The sequence below is a fragment of the Pinus tabuliformis genome, chromosome 5_2 (assembly GCF_031772625.1).
Source record: "Pinus tabuliformis cultivar Carrire ecotype Pingquan chromosome 5_2, CPIR1, whole genome shotgun sequence".
Classification (NCBI taxonomy): Eukaryota; Viridiplantae; Streptophyta; class Pinopsida; order Pinales; family Pinaceae; genus Pinus; species Pinus tabuliformis.
In genome coordinates this window covers 129,054,996-129,080,582 of record NC_142306.1, presented here as the reverse complement: position 1 = coordinate 129,080,582, position 25,587 = coordinate 129,054,996, and the positions used below count along the sequence as shown (strand labels likewise).

The following is a 25,587-nucleotide window of genomic DNA, read 5'->3' as shown; positions in this document are numbered from 1 at the left end:
AAAACACTTTTCGAAGAACAACAAAAATGGATTGAAAAAATTGCTGGTTTTGACTTGGAAATACTACATAAAAGAGGTAAAGACAATGTAGTAGTAGATGCCTTATCCAGGAAAGATGAAGAACCAACACTACTTGCAATTTCGGTTGTTGTCCCTGAGTGGCTTAACGAAATTCGAAGTGAGTATACCAAGGATTCAGAAATAATGGCAATAATCAATAACCTTCCCAACAACTCAAAATTTGAATGGAAGAATGATATCCTATGGTACAAGGGAAGAATCTATCTAAATACAAATTCCAAGTTTAAATTTAAGATACTCAAGGAATCACATGATTCACCGTCAGCTGGACATGTAGGATTCTTTAAGACTTATTACAATGCATGTCAATCCTTCTTTTGGAAGGGAATGAATCACAATATTCAGAAGTATGTAGCAGAATGTGACACATGTCAAAGGAATAAAAGTGAGAATATTACGACACCGGGATTACTTCACCCTTTAAACATTCCAAATTAGAAATGGGAAAAATTTCGATGGACTTTATCGAAGGATTACTAGTATTTGAAGGCAAGGACAAGATTTTCATAGTAGTCAACAGACTCACCAAATATGCTCACTTTATGGCAATAAAGAAATTATACTCAGCAAAAGAAATCGCTGAAATATTTTGCAAAAATATATATAAGTTACACGGTTTTCCGAAAGTCATTGTGAGTGATAGAGATGCCAAGTTCAAGGGTAATTTCTGGAATGAATTGTTCAACCATATAGGAACCTACCTAAATATGAGTTCCGCTTATCACCCTCAAACAAATGGCCAAACAGAGATTGTCAATAAATGTTTGGAGGCCTACCTACGTTGCTAGGCTACAGAAAAACAAAATAAGTGGGCTCAATGGTTACATCTTGCTGAGTGGTGGTATAATTCCACTTATCATACGTCAGCAAAAATGATGCCATTTCAAGCTTTATATGGGTATGAACCCCCGAAATGGAAGGATCTAGCTATTGTCCAGACAAATCTACCTGTTGTTAAAGATCAACGAGACGAAACCCAAAAAATCGTCCAAATATTAAAAAGAAACTTGAATAATGCAAGGAATCGTATGAAGCAACAAGCAGACCGTAACAGAGCCGAAAGAGAGTTTGAAGTCGGAGAATGGGTGTTTGTCAAGCTCCAACCATACAAACAGTTATCCTTAAAACAGAAAGGAAAAAACAAATTGGCACCAAAGTTCTATGGACCTTATCAAATCAACAAAAAGATTAGGCATGATGCGTATGGTTTAAGCCTTCCAGAGACAAGTCGTGTTCACAACGTCTTCCACGTAGCTTGCCTTAAAAGGGCACTAGGCAACGATCAATCAGTGCAAACAACGCTTCCATCCCTAGATGATGAGGGAAGAGTCATTCTAGAACCAGAAGGTATTTTGTCTACTAGATAAAGAAAGCCTCGACATTGTACTATCAAGGAATATCTGATCAAGTGGAAGGACTTACCCAAAGAAGAAGCTTCTTGGGAGAATGAATCATTTTGTCAACAACATCCGTTGTTATGTATGCTTTGAAGACAAAGCATTCTTTCGAGAGGAAGGCAATGTTATGTAAAAATTAGTTAGGGTTATATAAAATTAGATTAGCTGTAGTTATTTAGGCAAAAGGGGATGACCAAAGATCATGCCCTTTCACCAAGAGGCACCTAAGGTTGTATATAACCGGGCCTCTCTCTAAAAATGTAATCATTCGATTCAGTATTCATTTATTAATAAGATATTTATATATATATTTCTGTTTATCAAGAAGTTTTCACTTCATTAACCCAGACTGAAATATGAGTTTCTATCTTCTTGTAAAGCCAGAGCCAATCCTCATTTCTGTAATTATTATACTTTAAATAGAAACCCAATATTTTAAACCTTCATCCATGTTTTAATCTGAAATGGAAAAACTTGAACGATGAACAAAACTGGAGTCCAATAGAAAGGAGACGAGTCGACAAACTGGAGTTTTTTTGGTACTGCTGCGAGTGACCACTCATTCTGGGCTGCGTATGCACTTGTAGAGGCTGTGTTATGTGTCCTTTCGGAGCTGAGTTGACCACTACATATATATGTAACAGAGCTGAATGGTGAAGGTTGTTGCTGTCACTGTTACAGGAGCCATTATCATCATATTGCTGAAGCATAACCAGGTTCTCTGTTTGTATTGTGCTTTACCAATCTTGTTCTTTCAGTTCATAAATTAAAGGCATATTACTGTTGTGGAGATTTGAGATTCATTCCTGGCTGAATGAGACACAATCTAAGGAAAGTCTAGCGCACTCTGTCATATGCTTTTGAAATGGTGACGATTGATTTTTTTGTAGTTTTGATAGAGTGTAAGGCCTCTTGAGCTAAAGACACAACATCATGAATTTGTCTTTGATGAAGGAAGCCAAATTATTCCTTTGATATTATAGAGCTCATAATAGGCTTAAATATGGAGGTGATTATCTTGGTTACCAACTTGTAGATGACATATATCACGATATGGGCATGAAAGCATCCTGCGAGGAAGCATCTTGCTTCTTAGGAATGAGCACAATGAAAGTTGAATTCAATGCATTTAACATTTTTACCAGATCTTTAGGACTCTCTTATAACTTTCAATAAATCAAAGTTGAATTCAATGCATTTAACTTTTTTACTAGATCTTTGGGGCTCTCTTATAACTTTCAATAAATCATCCTTAATCAACTCATAAAACCCAAGGAAAAATTCAACTGTCATCCCATCCAGGCCAAGATTTTTCCATTTTTTGCATGAATGAAAGAACACAAAGAAATTCTCCTTCATACACTTCCTCCTCCAATGAAGCATTCATTTCTTCTAAGAAAGATCTAGGAGAAAGATTTAAGACATTGAGAATTTCTTGAATCAGACAACTTGCCGGTTCCAAGGAAAGAGACTTGAAATTTGGAATCTAGCTCTGGCTTTATCCTAGAAAGAAGACACCAATCCCCCACTCAATTTTTGATCTCCCATATGGAATTCACTTTCTTCCGGAAATTTTCATATTAATGGAAAAATTTGTATTATTATTGCCGTCCTTGATCCAAACGGCTCGCCTTTTTTAGTGCCATGGTTGAAATATAAGGTAGCTATGGTCGACATTTTTCATCAAAACTTGGAGGAGAAATTAATTATTAGTCACCTCAAGTCGGCTCAAAACTAGCCCCGCAAGTCGGTTCCTTGAAGGGTCATCAAGTCAGCCCCATTAGGGTTAATTAGCCCTCTTATGACACCTATTTATAAGAGGTCATTGACATCATTTCGTCCACCATTATTCGGTCTGCAATTACAAGATAATTCGGTCTTCTCTTACAGGATTTTCCACACATGAAAAGAAGATTTTTTGATTGTTGTTTGACCTCCTTCAAGGGTTCGGTGATACAGTGACTTGGGAACATTTACATCTCTGTTTTGTTGATGCTCTTGTGGCCGAAAAATTGCAGGGAGACTCGCTCTATGTTGTAACATAATTCTGAAGTTGACCGAGTACCTTTTGGGCATATGTTCTGGGCAGTTTGTTGGTAATCACAATGGTGCTTCAGGACAACAATTCGGCAATCTTATAAAAACCTTTCTTGTTGGATAGAAGTGATATCTCTCTCACAAGGAAAGAATTTTGGGTTTTCCCTCTGTGGGGTTTTTCCTTGGTTGTTGTTGATTTGGGGTAGCATTGGATGTGCTCTAGCCACGAAAATTGGTGGAGAGACTAAAACACATGAGATCTCCAAGACCTAGAAATGGTTTTGGCAGAATCTAACCAGTTTGGGAGATATTAAAATAATTAATATTTTTAATGGAGTTCCTAAGTCTAAACTTAGGAAAAATAAAATATTAATGTGAATTAATATAAAACTGTGTTAGAATAGTCCAAAAGTCATGGATCAAGCCAGATCTAATCTTAGTCGTTGATTAGGGACTTGAATCGTCAACGAGAAAAGTATAAGAAGAGGCTTGAGGGTCAGTTGGAGAACACACTGAGTTGATCAAGAATTCGATTTTTTGGGGCGAGGCTTGCTGAGGAAATCGAAGGAGTGATCAGAGTTGCAGCTGAGGGGCAGTGAATGCAGTAGTAGAGAGGTAAAGATAGTATCGGGAGCATCAACACAGAAGCCGGGAGAGGGTTGATGCAGAGCTAGCTTGAGGCCACGCAGAGGCAACCAGGAGCTGCGCAGAGCCCGAGGAGGGCCAACGTGGGAGACGTAGAAGCTCTAGAGGCTGACGCAATGCCTCCAGAGGCTGACGCATGGCGAGTTGGGGTGACGCTAGGCCAGAGAGGCTGACGCAGACCCTAGAGGTTGAAGCTAGGAGATTTTGTGGGGTAGATTGGGGCTGATATCTGTCTCCCTCTGAGAGGTACTACTGCCGAGGGAATTCTCTATTGGGTGAGCCATTTTTGGCACCCAGACTGTATTATGAAACTACTTAATAATAAAACCCTCAGATAGTTGCATCAGTTTTCCTGCATTGGGTTTTTCCGGGGATATTAGTCCAAAAATAATGGTGTCACTTGTGTGCTTGTTTTTCCTTTAGTTGATGATCTGTATTTGTTGAGACTGTACTTGTATTTATTTTCAGTATTTACATGGTAAATAACTTGTTAATTAACATAACAAGTAGGAAGAAATAAATCAGAAAGTACAGGAAGGATTTCTAACAGTTAGACTTAGAAATTCCAACATGGTATCAGAGTGTGGTTGTAGATCACAGGATAACTAAGGGCATCAACCGAGCAGAGCAGCAACAACAGAAACAACTGTCCCGAGTGACAGAAGCTATTCCTAGCAGAAAAGCAGCAAGGAAGGGGTGACGCAGTGCCTGTGTCATTAGTTCGAGCCGGGAAGAGGATCAGCGCAGTGGCAGAGAGGAGTAGACTTGACATACGCAGTGCCTGGTCACCTTTCTTAGTTAGGAAGGATTGACGTCCGTGGCAAGGAGGTGTGGATTTTGCTGGTGCTGGGATTGTGCAGAGCCTAGAGGCTCTAACCTTCAGTTTGCTAGGGCATAGGAGGTTGTGGGTAAGTTGCGGAGTGAAGCTGGTGGGGTATTGTAGTCAGGACAGTACCTAATAGGGCAAGACCAAGGAGGAGGGAGTTGCTCCCAAGGATTTCTAGCCAAGAAATCTGGATCAGTGGTGCAGCTGCACTAACGATCGGAGTGGGGCCATCTCGACATTGGCAGAGGAGTTTCTAGGAGAGAAATCAAGGCTCAAAGGGAGTCACACCAAGAAATTTCAGGAGGTAAGTAGAGAGACTTAGAAGAGTCGAAAGAGGAGCAGCGAAATGGCAATGAATGGGGTAAGAGATCAGGACAGACTGGACGGAGCCTCAAACTTCGTAGTCTGGAAGGCCAGGATCTTGTCTGTTCTAGATAGGAATCGTCTCAAGCATTTCGCCTTGAACATGATAGCGATCCCAGTTGACCTGGCTGAGAACAAAAAGTACGAGGAGGCAATAGCGAGGGCCAAAAGCATTATCCTTGACAGGGTCAAGGACCTGTAGTACCACATATTGCCAGAAAGGACATGACAAATGCAATGTGGGAGGCCCTGACGAAATTGTATCAGCATACTTCCGTGCAAAGGAAGATGCTACTAGAAAATCAACTGCGGTCATACCAGATGAAGAAGGGAGAATAGATAGACACCTTCCTTGGTCGATTGAAGGAGATCCGGGATCAACTGACTTCCATAGGGGCCACGCTAGATGGGGAGATGTTGGTGAGGACCGCATTGAACACAGTCTCAGAGGATTGGGAGGTATTTGTCCAGAGCATACTGGGCAGGTCAACCCTTCCAGATTGGGAGGAACTGTGGGCGGCTCTTCGTCAAGAAGAGATCAGAAGGCTAACCAAGGTGGGAAGCAGCGGTAAGGGGGTCAGAATCAAGAAGGAGGAAGAGGAGGATGTTGCCCTAACATCTGAGGGAAAGCAGGAGAAATGGAAGAAGAAGGACCTCTCCAAGGTCAAATGCTTCCACTGTGGGGAACTGGGTCACTATGCGAGCCAGTGTCCGAGGAAGAAGAGCAAGGGAGAGGCTTCTGAAACCAAGGCTGTGCAGCAAGGGCAGAGAAAGAAGTGGAGACAGATGATGACTGTGCCATGAGTGCTCATACGCCACTTGAGTGGAAGTTGGGAGACATCAAGTTGTAGTCAGACGGACTATAGGCGATGAGGGGCAAGGTGCTCGAGGTATCCAACCTCTTGGATTATACCTGGCTACGGGAGCCCCGAAGAGGAGTAGCAGGACTGGCGGATGTTGGTAGAGACGGATGCGGATGGAGCAACAGAGAGTACTACAGTGTAGGAGTCCCAAGACAACGTGAGGCAGCAATGCGAGATGAATGGATTTGTTGTAGTAGCGCAGAGGTCTGTAGAGGGAGCACTTGTCAGCGACAGAGGGAGCTTCAACATCGGGAGTGTTTCTAGCTTGACAGAGGTATTAGAGTTGGGAGGATTAGTTACTTACTTCTCAGTAACTGAGTTGCAGTGAAGCAGTTAGCAGTGGCAGTGTTATGGGTAGCATGATGAGAGGGGATGCAGTGCAAATGCAGCAGTGGCAATGGCAGGGCTATGGGCAGCAGCACGGATGCAGAGGGAGCTGCCGTACGGATGCAACAGTGGCAATGGCAGGGTCATGGGTAGCAGTACATGATGCAGCAGTGGCAATGGCAGGGTCATGGGTAGCAGTACATGATGCAACAGTGTAGAGGATGTTGGGCAGCAGGCCTAACATCAACACAGGGACTGATGTCGGATGATCAGGGTGATACTCAGTGAGGAGTATTACTAGAGCAGAGTCCTCACTAAGAGGGAGTGTTGATTTTGGGTAGCATCGGATGTGCTCTAGCCACGAAAATTGGTGGAGAGGCTAAAGCACATGAGATCTCCAAGAAACAGAAATGGTTTTGGCAAAATCTAACCAGTTTGGGAGATATTAAAATAATTAATATTTTTAATGAAGTTCCTAAGTCTAAACTTATGAAAAATAAAATATTAATGTGAATTAATATAAAACTGAGTTAAAATAGTCCAAAAGTCATGGATCAAGCCATATCTAATCTTAGCCGTTGATTAGGGACTTAATCTCGGTCGTTGAATCGCCAATGAGAAAAGTATAAGAAGAGGCTTGAGGGTTAGTTGGAGAACACACCGAGTTGATCAAGAATTCAATTTTCTGGGGTGGGGCTTGCCGAGGAAATCGAAGGATTGATTAGAGTTGCAGCTGAGGGGCAGTGAATGCAGTAGTAGAGAGACAGAGATGGTACCAGGAGCATCAACGCAGAAGCCGGGAGAGGGTTGACGCAGAGCCAGCTAGAGGCCACGCAGAGGCAGCCAGAGGCCATGCAAAGGCAACCAAGAGCTGCGCAGAGCCTGAGGAGGGCCAATGTGGGAGACACAGAGGCTCTAGAGGCTGATGCAGGGCGAGTTGGGGTGATGCTGGGCCAGAGAGGTTGAAGCAGACCCTAGAGGCTGACACTGGGAGATTTCATGGGGCAGATTGGGGCTGATATTTGTCTCCGACTGAGAGGTACTACTTCCGAGGGCATTCTCTATTGGGTGAGCTGTTTCTGGTACCCAGATTGCATTCTGAAACTGCTTAATAATAAAACCCTTAGATAGCTGCACTAGGTTTCCCGCATTTGGATTTTCCTGGGACATTAGTTCAAAACTAACGGTGTCACTTGTGTGCTTGTTTTTCCTTCAGTTGATAATCTGTATGTGTTGAGACTGTACTTGTATTTATTTTCAGTATTTACATGGTAAATAACTTGTTAATTAACAAAACAAGTAGGAAGAAATAAATCAGAATGTACAAGAAGGATTTCTAACAATTAGACTTAGAAATTCCAAGAGCTGTGAGGCTAATCTTGGTGTCTCTTGTCTCTTGCTTATTGTCTATTGTTCATTGTGTACTGTGGTCTCTATTTATTGCTCTTGGTGAAGATTTTAATGGTTAAAGTTTTTCATGTATAGCTACTTGTTGATTAAAGGATACAAGAATTGTTTATATCAATAGAAGTAGTTATCAAATTGTGAAAAAAAAAACTATTCTAGTCTCTGCATCACTACAATTTCAACACGTTTTTTAGTGCCATAACACCTCTTCCCTAGCCAAATGTTCCCTTCTAAAGGACTCCAAATATACCAGGGAATCCAACTTTACCTCCAAAAATAATAAATATACCTAAAGCATTCGAAGAGTATAAGCTTTTGATAATAGATTCAATGTCTTTGTTATGAACATAATGTATAATGTATAATTAATAATTAATAAATAATTATGAAATTAAGATAAGTAATTAATAAATTAATAGTTAATAATGATTAGTATATTGAAGAGGCAGGTTTCTAAGGACATGACTATTGATGAAGGGGGCGCCTTGCCCAGTATATAAGTAGGGGCCTCATTTGTAACATATCATCTCTTTTACATTCAACATTATTATATAAATATATTATTTATCCTATTATGGGTATTTACATATTCCATTGAGTATACAAACTCTGTTCATTACATTAGTATTAGAGCCTTGTTCTTTGATCTTGACCTTTGGCCATCAACCCTTCATCAAGTTTGTTTCCATTGCAATTGAGGCCTTTTAGCCACATAATTATTTGGAAGTTCTCTGATTTGCCATTAAGCCTTTAGCTATTATTAAAAAAAGAAGTTAATCTATATATATATATATATATATATATATATATATGTATGTATGTATGTATATATATTATAGAAAAAAGGGAAATTAAAATAATAATAATAATAAATATAAGAAAAAACGATTCAAAGACTATATATATCTTAAAAATATATTAAGAAAAATTATATATTTAAAGAAAAACAAAATATAGGAAATAAAAACAGGGAAAAAGGTTTGCAATCGCCTAATGACCACCATAGTTGTTGTCTGCGGCTAGATGCTGTTGTACGACGTCACCACAACCACTGCATCCACCATCTTGCTAACCACCCTGTTGCATTATAGCCATTGTCATCTGCAACCAGATGTTGTTGTACGACATCACCACAATCATTGCCTCCACCATCTTGCCAACCACCCTGCTGCATTACAACTGCTGTCGTCGTCTCACTGTCAGGCTTCCGCTACCCTCGTGTATTGCACACAGTGCTATAAGCTGCGAATCCATGATACATGAAGAAACCTTATGTGTCTGCTTGAACTATATCGTCTTTAGGATATCACCTTGGCCATTATTAATCTAACTGGAAAGTCTATAAGCAAAAGCCCCTATCACCTATTAATCGTTGGACATGTTAGAAATAAAGGACTTCGTTTTAAGCATTGCAAGCTTTCATAAAAAAAGCTAACCTATCACTTGATTAATTAGGTGGTTGTTGCCAACATAAAACATGATATCCAAAAAGTGATCAAATCGGGTTAATGCATATTTAAGGATAAGTGTTCAAGTAAAATTTAAAAGTTAGTGGAATTGACACAATTTGGTAACCCTAGGTAAAATATATATGTGTGTTTGTGTGGGCGTGCGCGTGCGTGCATGTAAAGGTGGAATAGAAGTGTTCAAGATTTATTATAATTGTTGGAATATAATTTATTTTTTTAAATATCAATGTTTTATTTATTGCAATTACATATTAAAAATATATTGAAGAAGTGGGTCACTCAAAAAAAGAATATATAAAGTTTATAATCAAAGTATCATTTGACAAAATTATCGACAATGCAAAATTGAGTCAATCATTGAAGAGAAAATAATGGAGTGTATGATGAAAGAGAAAGGAAGATTTTCAGGAACATCATTTAGCTATTCTTCAGTACTATTTAGAATTAAAGGGTTACATATGCCATTTAGGGAGGAATGCATGCCTTTGTAACTTATGCCATAAAGGAGGTATGCTTTCCTTCATAACTCATGCCATAAAGAGGAAGTACGCATGCCTTAAAGGAGTGAGTGTAACTTATGCATTGAAGAGTGTGTAAGAGGAATCTTTTATGGCAAGACTTTAATGTGTGTAAGGGTAATGCTATGATGAGTCTTTAATGCGCATAAGAGAGTGTAAGAGGAGTATAATGAATCCATTAAGTGTGTGAGAGAGAGGGGGGTACGAGTGCCATCAAGGAGAGAGAGAGGTACGAAGTGGCATGATTGAGTGCTAAGTAGGAAAGGTGAGATGTATTTCTATTTTGATAATAATGTTATAGTATCATAAGGATAGTAATAATAATATTAATGATTAAGTAAAAATTGAATAATTAAGATTGATTAAGGATAAGTATTCCATCATCTATACTTGATTACCAATTGAAGCAAGGTAATTTACTATTTTTGGATAGTCATGCTTGAAATGATAGACATGACTTTCTATTTTTGGAAAGTCATTGTAGAATTGTTAGAAATGAGATTTTATGCAAGGAAATTCATCCCTTAGCTACCAGTTTTCAACATTCCCTCTCAGTTAGGGAGGAATTTCTTTCTGAAACAAGGATCTTTGCTTTAGAACAATGATGTTACAATCTAATGAAAAAGAATCATCACAGGGGAGATTCATCCATCACCCTATATTCACTTAGGGGGATTACAACTTGCCAACATATGACAAGGATCTCGCACAACCAAGTCTGATCTCTACTTGGGGAGATTACCACTTGTCAAGGATCACGCACAACCAAGTCCCTGCTTAGGTTGATTACCACTTGACAAGTATCACGCACAGCCAAGTCTCATCTCTACTTGGGGGGATTACCACTTGTTAAGGATCACACACAACCAAGTCTCATCTCTGCTTGGGGGAATTACCACTTGACAAGGATCATGCACAACCATGTCTCATCTCTGCTTGTGGGGGTTACCACTTGTCAAGGATCACGCACAACCAAGTCTCTACTTGTGGGGATTACCACTTGACAAGGATCACTCACAACTAAGGCTCATCTTTGTTATCCATGACCGCCTCCTCTAGGAAGGGTCACATCCATTAGCCCAAGCTGCTCTCTAAAAACCAAGAACTTCCCTTGATTCAAAGTTTTGGTAAGTATGTCAGCAATTTGATCATCAAAAGCAATATGATGGAGTCTCACTGCTCCTTTTTGCATCATATCCCGGATATAGTGATATTTGATCTGAATGTGCTTGGAATTGTCATGGAACATGAGAGTTTTTGCAAGTTGAGTCCAACTCTCATTGTCACAATAAATCACTGTCATATCCAGTACATGCCCAAACAACTATCCAAAGAGATTTCTTAACCATACTGCTTGACAGTTAGCCATGCTAGCAATAATGTACTCGACTTTAGCCATGCTAAGGGCTACAGACTTTTGTTTTCTACTCATCCAAGATATCATGGCAGATCCTAGGCTGAAGTAGCACCTAGATGTGCTCCTTTTGTCAGTAGAGTTACCAACTCAATCAACATCAGAGTACCCATATAGTCTTACATCTCCAGTAGTATATTTCAATCCAAAATTGATGGTCCTGTTGTTGCTCAGATTGTACAGGCACCGTGACAATGGCTAGGGCGGGGGTTGTCACTCTGATCCTCGCCCACTCCGTTCTAGATGTTTCCCAACAACAGCCTACGGGGTAGTCCCTATGGAAATGAGATGATGGAAAACAAGTTGGGAACCAACTTGCCCGGGAGACACAGTTGAGTGGCCTAGCTACTTGGTGAAAATTTAGCAAGATTAAGGATTCGATTAGATTTAGAATTGAGACCAGTGCCTTATGGAGTCAAAATTTCTTGCTTATTGTAAATTATGACCAAGTAACCGGATGGACAACTATTGCTTATATGATGAACTAACCTATATGAAATGCAAATCCTAAGATCTAGGTGAAATGCAAGGATCTTGGTTAGTTTTAGATTATATGTCTAATCTAGATGGAACCTTTTTCTTAACTGTTTTGAGAAACACCCTTCAGAGTAGGTTGTGAGATGGAAGCCAATGGAAGCAGGCAGTGACCTGATTGATGATACCTCCCCTGTGTTCCAACCACCCAGTGCCTCCGACGTTGCAGAGACTATGGCTCTAATGACTACAAGGTCACTTTGTTAACAACTAAGAAGGGTTGAATACTTCAAGCTGAATGAGAGAGGGTTGTCCTAGGAGTCTATCAACAAAGCTTATGCTTGGAGGTAATTTATTAATGCAACTACTTTTAGAATGAAATGTAAGATGGATGAGTGAATACTTGAGTTAAGATTGATTTAGTCTTTAAGTACTTAAATTGTGATTAGCCTTTAATGACAAGAGTAGTTAACAACAATTAGAAGACAATATTAAAACAAGACAAGTGCTTAAGGATACAAGTGCCAATGAATCAATCCACAAGATACTTAGGACAAATTATGCAATTGTCAATTAGCAAATGACCACAAGACGGCAATCACAGTTGTTCAAGATGTTCTTATCACAATGCCAATTAGATTTCAAATGCCAAAGTAGCTTATACCATCAACAAGATCAACAATTTAGAGCTTAAGTGTACGAGTGCTTTAAGTGTAAAATTTGGAAATTCTTAAAGCAAGAAAAGCGAATGTTAGATTCCAAATATCCAAATTCAGTAGTAACACTTGAGAAATTTCAGCATTTATTAGTCCTATGAGAGTAGTAAGAAAATCACTTTAGATCCAAGAGATAACAAGCCTATAGTGACTAGATATGATCACTGAGATGTCCAACACTTTGTCAATATAAATTATGAGTTTTAGCCCACTTTAAGATGCAATATTCAGAAAATTTCAGATCTGATTCACTTATTACAGCAGTAAGAAAAATGTGTGGATAATGATATATGAACGCTACAACAAGTACCAAAATATGCTCAAAACTTAAAATTTGCTTGTCAAACTGAAAAATTTGATTGTTATGGCCTTTAAAGCAGTGTTGTTAAAATCGCGATAAAATCGCGATTTTATCGTAAAAGCGCGATTTTTTCATTTAGCCGATTCAAATCGCGATTTTTATACATAAAAATCGCCACTTTTTTTATACATAAAAATCGCCACTTTTTTTATAACGATTTTTATCGAAAAAATCGCGATTTTTTATGTTAAAATCGCCAGAGGCGCGGGCAGCGGGCGTTTTATATAGAAAATCGATTTTTCTTTTATTTCATTCAGCAGTCCGCGCGGAGGAGGAGGAGAAGAAGTGAGGGAGAGGGTTGCCGTCGGATTTGGGAGCGAATCCAAGCGATTTTAGGAGGAATCCAAGCCAAGATCACCAATTTGTCCATAAACCAGGTATGTAGATTAATTTTTTTTTGTTTTGGTTCTATAAAAACTTTGTTTTTCATTGTTTTTAAAGAATTTTTGGAAATTTTTCATTGATTTGGGATGGGTTATTTGTTATGACTATGAGAACCAATTTTTTATTTTTATTTTCTCATTTTCTTTAAACATTGTTTATTTTTTTTTATTTTTCATTGTTTTTTGGCATTTGGTTGGGTAACTTGGGTTTAGAAATTGGGATTTTGGAAATAATTAGCTTGTAATTTTGCAAATGCTAAATTGTAATTTGTATTTACTATTATCATTTATGTAATCCTAAATTCCTATTTCCTAATCCTTATTTTTCCATAGGTTTGCAAATTCAAAATTCAAAAACAAACATGCCAAGGAAATTGGATCCTTTCTGGGAATATGGTGACCCTAAAACTCCGAATGATAGACAAAACTTGTATTGCAAGTTGTGTGGAAAGGAAATATTCGGGGGGGTGTACAGGTTGAAGTTCCACCTTGCACAAATCCCTGGACGTGATGTGGGGCCCTGTCTAAAGACAAATGCTGAAATTATCCAAAAAGCCATGAGAGCATTGGGAGAATTAGAGCACACTAGAGACGCCAAAGAAGAACTCAAAAGGCAACTAAAAAGGTCAGCTGAAGGAAGTGGGCCAAGTGGCACAGGTTCTACTGCAGCGTCAGTCAATCCGGTAGCTGCATCATCATATTTTGTTCCTCGAACCACACCTGGTTCACAACCAACTATTGGTTCAATGCTAAAAAGAACTGAAAAAGAAAACGCTGACAAGTTGATGACAAAATTTCTCCTCTGGAGTGATATTCCTTTCAGCATTATAAGGAATAATCCATTTTTCCAACCTACTGTTGATGCTATTGCCAGTGTTGGCCCGGGGTACAAACTCCCTTCTCTTCATGATTTCAGAGGCCGGCTTCTTCAAGATGAAAAGCGTGACTGCACCCAAAGATTGGAGGATTTTAGGGCATCATGGGCACAAACAGGATGCACTGTTATGTCAGATGGTTGGACTGACCAAAAGGGGAGAACCCTTATAAACTTCTTGGTTAGTTGTCCCTTGGGGACTATGTTTATCAAATCTGTTGATGCAACTCATCAAATCAAAGATGCAAGAACTTTATGTGATTTGCTGGATGTGTTTATTTTGGAGGTGGGTGCAGAAAATGTTGTCCAAGTCATAACGGACAATGCTGCAAATTATGTTGCTGCTGGTAGAATGCTTATGGACAGGCATCCTGCTTTATTTTGGACACCTTGTGCTGCCCATTGTATTGATTTGATGTTAGAGGACATTGGGAAAATTCCCTTTGTCAAAGAGGTTGTTGACTCATCAAAAAGCATCACAAAATTTATTTACAATCACACATCTGTGCTTAGCTTGATGAGAAAATGCACCAACAACAAAGAGTTGGTGCGCCCCGCCATTACACGGTTTGCGACGAGTTTCATATCTCTTCAATCCCTCTTGAATTCTATGTGGGATTTGAAGAGAATGTTTCTTTCAGAGGAGTGGCGTGCTTCGTCAATGAGCCGCAAACCAGAAGGAGAGGCCGTCTGCAGAGTAGTTTCATACCAGGAGGACTTCTGGGCGGGAGTGCAGGAGGTGTGCGCTGTTACAGAACCTTTGGTAAAGGTTCTTCGGTTGGTTGATGGTGAGAAGCCCGCAATGGGCTATTTGTATGAAGCCATGGATAGGGCCAAAGAAGCCATTCGGTCCTACTATGATGACAAGGGAGATGATGGGTTCCAGAGACAACTCCTTCTATGGAACGTCATTGATGAGCGATGGAACAACACACTCCATCGTCCCATTCATGCTGCTGGGCTTTTCCTGAACCCTGCATTTTCTTATGCATGTGGGTTTAATTTTGATGTTGAGGTCATGGAAGGATTATTAACCTGTGTCCAGAAGATGGTGAGATCTTCAGAAGAACGTATGGAGATCTCTAGACAAATTGAGCAATATAAGTTGTCAGGTGGCTTATTTGGCTTTGAGATGGCTGTCATTGATAGGACGGTTAAAATGCCAGGTATTTTTTAGTTTGTAGTATGTACTTTGTTTCAAATTTCATTGTTTCTTCAAATTCCATTTTTTTCTTATGTTTATTTAAAATTTTATTTGTAATTTTGTTGTAGACGCATGGTGGAAGATGTATGGTGGCAGAGTACCCCTTTTGCAAAATCTTGCCATACGCATCCTCAGCCAAACATGCAGCTCCTCGGGATGTGAGCGCAATTGGAGTGTATTTGAAAAAATACACAACAAGAAGCGCAATAGGTTAACACTTAAACATTTAAAATATTGCAAATTTCCAAATAAATTTTTGAATTCATTAAAGTTTTAAACAATATTTTTTTTATAATATTAATTATTAATTTATTATTTCATGAACTTTGTACAGGTTGGAGTCCCATAGACTTAATGACATGGTCTATGTCTACTACAATCTTCGATTGTGGGTGAAACAACTAGAGAAGACACCTGATACGGAAGCCATCTCATTGGATGGGATTGACACCACTGCTGAATGGAGGGTTGAGACCGAGAGGCCTCTCATGGATCCCACTGAGGATTGGTTAGTGCAGGATGAGGGGGAGGAGGAGGGGGAGGAGGAGGAGGAGGAGGAGCAGGAGCAGGAGGAGGAGGAGTTGGAGGAGCAGGAGGAGGAGGTGACACCGCCTACCAGGGCTACCCGGGCTACCACTACCACCAGTAGAGGACGTGGTCTCCGTCCACCTCAGCCTCCTGTAGCTGCTACTACTAGTTCTTCAGCTTCTAGAGCACGTCAGACTCCACTGCCATTTCCACCACCACAGGCACCAGCTTCTACATCTAGAGGGAAAGAGAAAGTTGTGCCATTTTCTCGCAAGAGGGGCAGAGGAAATCAATAGGATTAGACTTTCATTTTATTGTATATGACATTATGACATGATGAGATACATTATCATATTTTTTGTTGATATTTTGAGGCTGAGTTGGACTTGGGACTCAGGACTTACTATTCAGGACATGATTCAATGTTATGTGTGATTTTAGCGCTAGAAATGATATTAAACATCTTATATATTAGTTTTTTTATCATATTTATGTGTCAATGTATTTATTTTATGTTGTAGATGGTTTAGATATTAAAAAAATTGAAAAAAATTGAAAAAAAATGAATATTTTTGTGCCAAACGATTTTTTCCCGCTTTTTTCCGATTTTTTCCCGATTTTAACGATTTTTTCCGCTTTTTTCCCGGCGCCGATTAAATCCCGATCGCGATGTGTGCAACACTGCTTTAAAGTATGATAATTAGAAAATATCAGATCTGAAAAACTTCTTACAGCAGTGAGTAATTCAGAAAATCAGCGAGTTATTTGTGCTACAACAAGTGCCAAATCTGGCCAAAAACTTGGAAGAAAATTGTCAAACTGAAAAAATCAATTTTTGATCAGTTTTAGGTGTGTGATTTAGAAAATATCAGATCTGATTCAGAGAAATTCCAGCAAACTAAAAATCAGATTTAGGCTAGATAAGCACTACCCAAGTGGCCAAAGTTCTAGAAAATTTAAATTTTGCAACTTTAGAGTATTTTGACCAATTTAATGTGTTTTTAGGACTTATGTATCACTGTTATGAATATAAGAATTTACAGTCGTAAGAGAAATTAGGGTTTAGAGAGAAAATCCTATGCCCAAAGCCTTGAAGATACTTTGCCCAAACTTGCCAAAATTTTGGAATGAAGTTGCCACTTGCAAACCAAACCTTTTGAGCGCAAAATTCAATCCCAAAAAATTCAAAAATGGTTAAGGGTCAAAATAAGGCTTAGAAGAGGATTAGAGGCTAAGGAAAAGGCTCAAGAAAGGCAACGACTGAGGAAGAGAGGCCAAAGAAGGCTTCAAAGGCGCAAAAAGGGCCAAGGAAGGGAAAGCGAAGGGCAAGAGAGAAAGAGAAAGCCCTAAAGGGCTTGACGCTAGGGAAGGAGAGCAAACTAGGGCCTGAAATGACCACAACTAGCCTTAAAGGCCGCTGTCTAGGGCTTAGGAGGGAAGCCGAGGCCTTATAGACCCACGGCTAGGCCTTAGAAGGCCTAAAAACAATAACACAAGGGCTAAAAGGGGAGGTTGAGGCCCCTATAGGGTATGGCAAGCCCTAAAAGGATGACATATACTGCAGTCAGATTCTTTCAATCTGTATTAACTAATTCTGCATCTCGCTTATTTGTCTGGCATGTTCAATTTTCATTTCTCTTACTAATCATGTCAATTCTTTAATTGTTTTTGACTCTTCTTCTTTAACTTCTTTCCCCTTAGACTTGATTTGACCTCTTTCAAACCCTGGGATTTTTTATTTTCCTGAGGCTTTCTTGTCCTTCTCTAATTCTTCAGTTGTGCTTTGGGCAATAGCTAGAGTATTGGGGTGAGCACGTCTTATCTCATATTGAGTTTCAACATGGTAAGCCTCAAGATACTGTTCCAAAACTGTCTTGTTAGGAGGCTTGTAGTCCTGAGTCATATCTTTTAAAAGTTTATTGAATCTTTGGTTAAACTCTTCCACTGTTTCATTCTCTCTTTTCTTAATAGTGTTGAATTCTTTAACCAAATATTTTCCTTCTCTCCTATCCCCATATTTATCTCTGAATGAATCAAGGAGGGTTCTTAAAGAATCAAAGGCATTATCAGCTTTGTCATGAAACCAATCGAGAGCATCATCTTCTAAGGATAGAACAAACAACTTCATTCTGACATCTTCATGGTTGTATGCGGTAGTATGAGCAAATCTTTGGATGAAACTGTTGAATTTCTTTATATGTGCTTCAACATTGATGGCATTATTCCCTTGGAAGATTGGCAGCTTGCTCATGGTAGATTCATTTGGAAAAGCATGAGGATATCCTTGAATGTTGTTGACATTGGAAGCCCTGTAAAAATCTCCCATGGTGTCTTTATTCAGAGGATTGATGAAAAGAAAATGGAGATCAGGGAGGGCTTCTTGTCCGAGAAAATTTAGTTGCTCTCTAGAATGTAATTTGTTTAACCGAGCTCTTAGAACCTTTTTAGAATTGGGTGCGGGGTTATCCAAGTTAACAGGATTCTTTCTAGAGTAGGCTCTTGTGAATGGTTGAATAAGTGGAGTTGCCACCCAAACAAGAAACCAACCTAAATGTCTAGGTGCTAAAAGTGTGAATGAACAAGATGAAATGATTAGTGAGAGTATTGTTATTGCTTGAATTAGCAAGGGACCTAAGGGGGATCCCTAAAGGGCAAATGCTAGGCCAAGGGAAACAAGTGGAGGCTTAGCTCACTGTCACCTCAACTAAGGCTCCCTTCTATTTACGGACTTTCACCGATGAGAGGGGATCCGGTATGTATGGAGTCATTGATGAAGGATGAAACAATGAATGGATACGAGTGACCCTAATAAACCTTTTCCCGGAAGAGGTGGAAGGATTGAACTTGCTTGCTTTTTAAGAAAGGTACTATGTGTTCTAGGGAAAGGAAGAGAGGATTTGAGGGTTAGGTTTATGGGATAAGACATGTGAAGGAGTTCTCCCTAACCCATAAAATCCTTGTTAGAATTGGTATCCTAGATGCTTCTTGAAGAATGGTCTTTTGAAGGAGCAGGACCACACAGGGCCAAGTGAACCTGGTTTAGGGTATGAGAAAGGTATGAAACAACCAATGATATTCTTACCCTAGACAAGGTGGGAAGGATCAAAGAAAGCATTTTGACTCAATGATGTTACTTTGACCCTAGGAGTACTAGCCTTGGGGATGGTAGGGAAAGTTTTGGGCCTAGAGCTAGGGCTTGGATTTTCTCCCAACTCCACTGTCGAAATGTCTTCAAATTTGGAGGGCTAGAAGAGAAGCCAATGTAAGAGACCCTAGGAGATCGAACTTTTTTCAGTGGTTAACTTGCCGGGAAAATGATGCCCTAGACACCCCAATGTGGCTAGACATGGGAAAAGGTGAAAGAATAGGAGTTTTGGTGATCACCCTTGGTAGATCAGTGCCTTAATACTTAGGAGAATGGAGTCTATGTTGATCATGTGTAAGATTTCTTGGTTTCCAATCAAGGAGGCCTCAAAATTACTTCACAAACCCTCTAGGTCAAGTGAAAGCAATCTTGCAGCTTTTATAATCAAATGCACAAGAGGAATGGCTTGTCAAGGTCAAATTTTACCTATAGGAGATTTCGCTCATACTACAAGGGTTGATGCATGGAGATAACGTTATGATAGAGAGAATCCCACAATATTAAGCAACAATTAGCCTTAAAACAACGAAAATCCCATCCAGCTTATATGACAAAAGTAATAAATAATAGCATCAAAATTTCGTACTTACAATGCAACAGAGTATATCCAACCATTCAAAAATAACAATAACGAAGCTCCAAGAGAAGATAAACCAATAACCATACATCAGAATTCATCCATAAATGCTCCAATTCATTCTCCAACAAAAAGTGCAAAATTCTCTAAAGAAGAGAGACATCCAATCCCAAACTGATGATGAGAAATTATCTCACCTCAATTGTATTTATACACATCAAAGGAGTTCAAATTAGCCTTCTTGGCTTACACAATCCCCCAAAACAAAATAATGTGCTAATAATACAACCTTCTGGTGACAAGCCCACTAAACTAGCTCACAAATGAAAAAGTAAACCTCTCAAGAGGTCAAATAATAATCAGTGCATGTCGTAGCGCCCTCTAAGAGGCCTAATGAGGTCCATGGGTGCCACAATGAAAAATAGGACCCTCAAAAGCGTTGGACAAGGGGGTGGCCCCTTGCAATAACCTGTGGTGCTCCAAATTACATGTGGGGGCACACAAGTGTCCTCATGGATCTCCAAACAAATCAAAGATGCCTGTAGGTCACCCTCAAGGGCTAGAATGATGGTGTAGGTGATGCCACATCATCGTGTAAGTCCTGGATCATTTGCCAAGTGTATGGTGTAGATTTGGAGTTGGTTGGGCATGATGGATCAAGTGCATCTTCCTCATCTAACAGGTGAACCACGAGCAATTTCTGAATGGCTGTGGGGATCCATGGAGTGTACTTTGCTGCTGTGGAGGTCCATGGTTCTCAACGCTCACCCTATAGGTGCCAATGTAACCTCTGGAGGGCCAGGACCCCGTATAGGGAGACCAAACCCCAAATGGAAACCATCTACAATCTTGCATAAGATCCAATGCATCCCTTAGGCTTCTAGCACAAGAAGTCATTATGGAAATCGAGCAAATGAGCTTACGTAATCATGGACCATAGGTGGGGACTTCATAATGGCTTGCCCTTCCATAATGGGCTTCGAGATGTGCAAATGTCTCCTAAACTCCCAATGGGGTTAACTAAGTACCCTATTAGGTGGTTTCTGCTTCTAAAGGGGATAATATAGTCAAGGTACATTTGTCAAAAGGTGGTGGCATGTGGCAGATAGGTGAATGAGGTAGGGAATGAGAGGGGGTAGCCTTGGGTCACATATTGGGGCACAAGGGTAGCTAACAGGAGGTGAGCCCATCCTTGGGTTTATAAGGTGTAGGAGGGAGAAATCGTGGTACATGAGGTGCCTCGACCTTGGTTTTTCCACCCTTCTTTATACGCTTTTTGTCTTTTAATGATTTTTTTTCATTAATTGCTTGGGGCTCAAGGGTTTAGAGCATAATGTGTAGGATATAACAGTGAATTACCCCCTTTAAGGTGGGGCGGTTCATTGCCCACCAGGGATTGGGACAATGATGGGTTCCTATGTGATGAAGAGGCTCTTAGAACCTGATGGAACCAGGGTGATGGCCATGATGATGGGGTAGAGCTCATGTATTGGCTTTTTCCAACGTGCTAAATGTTTTGTCCCGACTACCTTTTGTGTTTTGTGGTACTTTTCCTGTTGAATGTGGCCATATATGCTTATAACTTTCTTTTTAGCTGCATCAATGTCTGGGCTTCATTCCAAGCCATGACCTAAGGTTTGGGCAAGGGAAGGGGCAGTCTAACCCTATGTGGACCCAATAGAGGAATGTGGACCCAAGTGGGAAAAATGATGGATGGGATAATAATGAGTGGAAAAAGGGTAATATAAGTGGATAAGGGAGTGGGACCACACAACCAAAATCGGGGTTTCCCGTGAAATACCATCCCTGAAACCAAATGGTCAGTCAAAGAGATCCCACGGGACTAGAATCCAACGTTAATTCCTAAAAGGTGTCTAGGGACAGAAGCACAGACCTAGCCCATTCTTTCCGCTGAATCCCGCCATTAATCCATGCCCAGAGGTGTCCATGATAAGCAAACTAAAATTCTCAATTTAAAAATGACGAGTCATACCTTTAGATTTGGGAGGCCCACCTTCAAACATACGATCATGGCAGATGGGTGAGGGACCACATGGTTGGCTCAGGTGGCGGAGAAATGGCAATGGAACAATGAGCTAGCTGATGGCTGCAAAGGGCTGTCAATTGAGGACCATCTTGGAGAAAATTTTTCTCCTAGGGATATTACCCAAAAAATGATGGGTAAATCTAGCTCCAACTGAGACATGATCTCTCGAAGAAGTGGGCGGAGCTACTCGAATGGGAGGTCACGAGAACTCCAACAATCCCTTGGTTACTGTAGACTTGTCACCTGCACAAGTAATAGATGGAAAAACACGGGGCAGCATGCTTTTGCGGTGTCTCATGATTGCACATGCTAATATGTTAGGCCATAAAATCAACGAAAAATAAAATATGAAAATTTTAATTCAGATGCATCTAATCGACCATGAGAAATATCATATGATGTTAGTTCTAATGAGAAAATGAACATGCAATGCATCCTAACCTAACATGCATATAGTAAGGCTAATACTAAGTATAATCATAAAGCCAGTTCAACCAACATATCATCACACATCAATTGAACCCCCAAATCAAATGTGGACATAGTCATATGGCAGATGAAGCGGGCGGGAGGAGGGAAATATGATCTCCATTCAAGGTAGAGGGAGGTCCTAGGAGAAAAAAATTGGTCATTCTAGAGGTCCAAGGCTCTCCTTCTAGGTACAAAATGGAGGAATGAATGGTCACTCTCGATAAATCCTCATCACAATTACTGCTTGTAATATCATGCTTTGAGGATGTCACATGGTTGTGATGAGAGGGGAACGAAGGGTGAGAGAAAGGAGTGCAACAAATGGGTCTCTCAATGTGATGGTCATAGCGGGGAGGGGAGGTCGCGGAGTGATCATAATCTTGAGGATGGGTCAAAGGGGATAAAGTATATTCAATGAAGGGTTCTTCCTTGACACCATATTCAGAAAGGGGAAAAGGGGCATTGTCAGTGGAGGTCATATCAAAAGAGTCGAGGGAATTACTTGAGGAAGACTCAAGGTGATGAACAAGAGGGAAAGGCAAAGGGGAGGGCGAAGTGTCATATTCAACGGGATTTCCTTCCCCACAATTTAAAGGCTCAAGTGATCTAACTACATAGTCATGAGGTGGGTTGGTGGGAGCCTCATTGCTTTCCTCATTATAACCATTAAAGATTGGGCTTTTGTTAAAAAGAGAATCAATCATTTCCAACTGCCCTTCTTCATGCAAGGGAAACTAATAATTCTCCTTCCCAAAGGTATCAATGGATATGTCATCACAAGTAATGTTTAGGATAAAGGAAAAACCTATTTTCAATACGAAAATAATCTCCAACGTTATTCTCCAAGGAACTCACAGGATCTCCTTTCTCAAGGTTTTCAAAAGGGGAGTCATCAGGAGTGATATCCTTGAGAAAGGTAAGGTTAGTCTCGGCCTTACTTTCCATAACTTCATTGTCCTCAACACATGCTCTCAAAATCATCATGCCTGTCCTGTAGCCCCAATGAGGACTCCTCTTCTTGCTCATTACCGAGGTCTTGAAGATCATTTTCATCTCGATTGGTTGACTAGTGGGACCTTTCTTCTTCTCTCTTCTCTTAAAGAACAATGGCTAAGGTATTTGTCACATGATTTTGGTAGAATGCTTCTAGGAGGAGAGCATTAGTAGGGTTCTCTTTATATTCACATTTCATCTTATGAAGCTTCACTTCTTCATCATATAAGCAGGAGAAAACTTCATTAGAATTATAGTCCCTTACTACTTCCCTGCATGACCTACTATATTCATCCATTCTTTCTTGTGTGATTTCGAGGCTCTCGGGATCCACCTCTTTGTCATCCCTAGAGGAGGTATTCCTTTTCATATTAATGAGGTTATCCAAAATATTCACGGCACAAGTTATGTGAGCAAGGTCAAGGAGACAACTAGGATCCTCTTCGTAAGCACACCTTACTACGTCGAGTTGTACTTCTTGTGACATATAAAACGTAAGACTTCCATATCCATGCTCTCCAAAATATTTTGAAAAGTTCCTTCATATTCCACAACTTTCTTTTGCAGCTCTTTAATCTCTTGGTCATTGAGTTTTTCAAATATAGGACCAATAGAATCTCCATCTTCTATGATTTTGCATATTAAGATATAATGGAATTGTCGGGGTGAATTAGAGTGCCTTGATAGATGCTTGCTTCACCCTACAAGCGTTAACGTTAAAGCTTAATGAAGAACTAGGGCTTTGTTGTTCGAGTGGAGTCGCCAATAATGATATGTCAATATTTCGTACGAGGAACAAAACACATGTCTCGTGTCCTCGACAACGGTGCCAAAATGTTAATGCTCAAACTAGCAAGGGACCTAAGGGGGATCCCTAAAGGGCAAATGCTAGGCCAAGGGAAACAAGTGGAGGCTTAGCCCACTATCACCTCAGCTAAGGCTCCCTTCTATTTACAGACTTTCACCGATGGGAGGAGACCTAGTATGTATGGAGTCACTGATGAAGGATGAAACAATGAATGGATATGAGTGACCCTAATAAACCCTTTCCCAGAAGAGGTGGAAGGATTGAACTTGCTTTCTTTCTAAGCAAGGTACTACGTGTTATAGGGAAAGGAAGAGAGGATTTGAGGGTTAGGTTTATGGGAAAAGACTTGTGAAGGAGTTCCCTAATACCTAAAATCCTTGTTAGAATTGGTATCTTGGATGGTTCTTGAAGAATGGTCTTTTGAAGGAGCGGGACCACAAGTCTTTGATTCAGGTCTCCACCTCTCCTTCCAATCTTTCTTACCCCCCAAAAACCCCTTCCCTGGTGTCTCTGCGTACTCAGGATAAATACTCTTCCTAGGCAGTCACCACCCTCATTAGATTTTATTTGACAATCATAAGCTTTACGTGTAACCGAGAGGTGAGGGTACACATATATATTGATATGTTTGTCATGTTAAACTAATAATTTTAACTTTTATAAAATTTAATTATAATATTTAAATAAAATGAATAGTTATACATATATATCAAATGTTTGTTATATTAATTTAGTAATTTTAACTTTTAAATATATATTTATATACATATATATATTGACAATAATTAACTTATAACTTTAACACTATGGTGATCAATATTTACATTAGAAGGATTGAAATTGTTAATTTCATTTAACAACCTTATAAGTACGAAGTATTTAATATGTATATTTTGAGTGTCGAATTTTAGGTAATATCCCCCATCTCAATAATTTAGGTATTTAGTCCGTTTGTAATTCATTTAAACATTTTCCTAATTATTTAATAAGTATACTAGTGCAAGGCATGCGATGTATGCATATATATGTCGCTATCATATGCATACATTGTATGCATGCTAATACCCTTTTGCTTATAAATCGAATAGAGTGTTTAGTACCTCTAATAATCCATCGATTTTGGTCATTTTCTTAACATCTCAAGCTCAAAAAATAGAGGGTGTCAGGTTCGACCGAAAATTACCCACTTTCAGTGAACTTACAGACAAACAATTTACAAATTACAATGATTCATCTACCTTTTGTAAAACACACACACACACACACACACACATACATATAAATTTTGCAATTTTTAAATTTATTCTCTTAGATCTTCAACCAATAAGTGCAGACAGTAACCAATAGCCATATAGAAGACAATCAATGAACAATATGACAACAGATTTGGTCCAAGACTAGGGGAAAACCCCATTGTGGGGGAAAACCCTTTAAGATTATTCTTCTATTAGATCTTCATCAAATGTCAGCAGAGATACATAAGCAGAGTACAAAACCATTTTCTCAATGACAACAACATTACCCCTTTTCAAACTAGGACAAATCTTCTGAAGTGAGAGATCTGATCACAAATGTCGAATAACAGATCCTTCAATCGTTCAGCAAAGATTACAAGTGCGAATAGGAGATCTGCAAAAACTGATACAAGGGAGATTTACC

The 25,587-nt window shown here is 39.6% G+C and overlaps 2 protein-coding genes across 2 annotated transcripts in view; both read left to right on the top strand.

Moving 5' to 3' along the window:
• The window catches only part of SWEETIE (HEAT repeat-containing protein), a 541,573-nt gene that overhangs the window by 404,109 nt on the left and 111,877 nt on the right, over positions 1 to 25,587 (top strand). The window lies entirely within an intron of this gene.
• LOC149157842 (uncharacterized) lies at positions 15,432 to 16,527 on the top strand. The gene is made up of 2 exons (XM_089437665.1): positions 15,432 to 15,569; positions 15,694 to 16,527. Exons 1-2 carry the CDS (start codon positions 15,442 to 15,444, stop codon positions 16,181 to 16,183), a joined length of 618 nt encoding a protein of 205 aa, XP_089293791.1. The 5' UTR covers positions 15,432 to 15,441; the 3' UTR covers positions 16,184 to 16,527.

Excerpts from the sequence above, each read along its gene's own strand:
- LOC149157842 (XM_089437665.1), top strand. The coding sequence starts at position 15,442 with ATGTATGGTGGCAGAGTACCCCTTTTGCAAAATCTTGCCATACGCATC. Across the intron at positions 15,570-15,693 it reads CACAACAAGAAGCGCAATAG|GTTGGAGTCCCATAGACTTA; the intron begins GTTAACACTTAA and ends AACTTTGTACAG.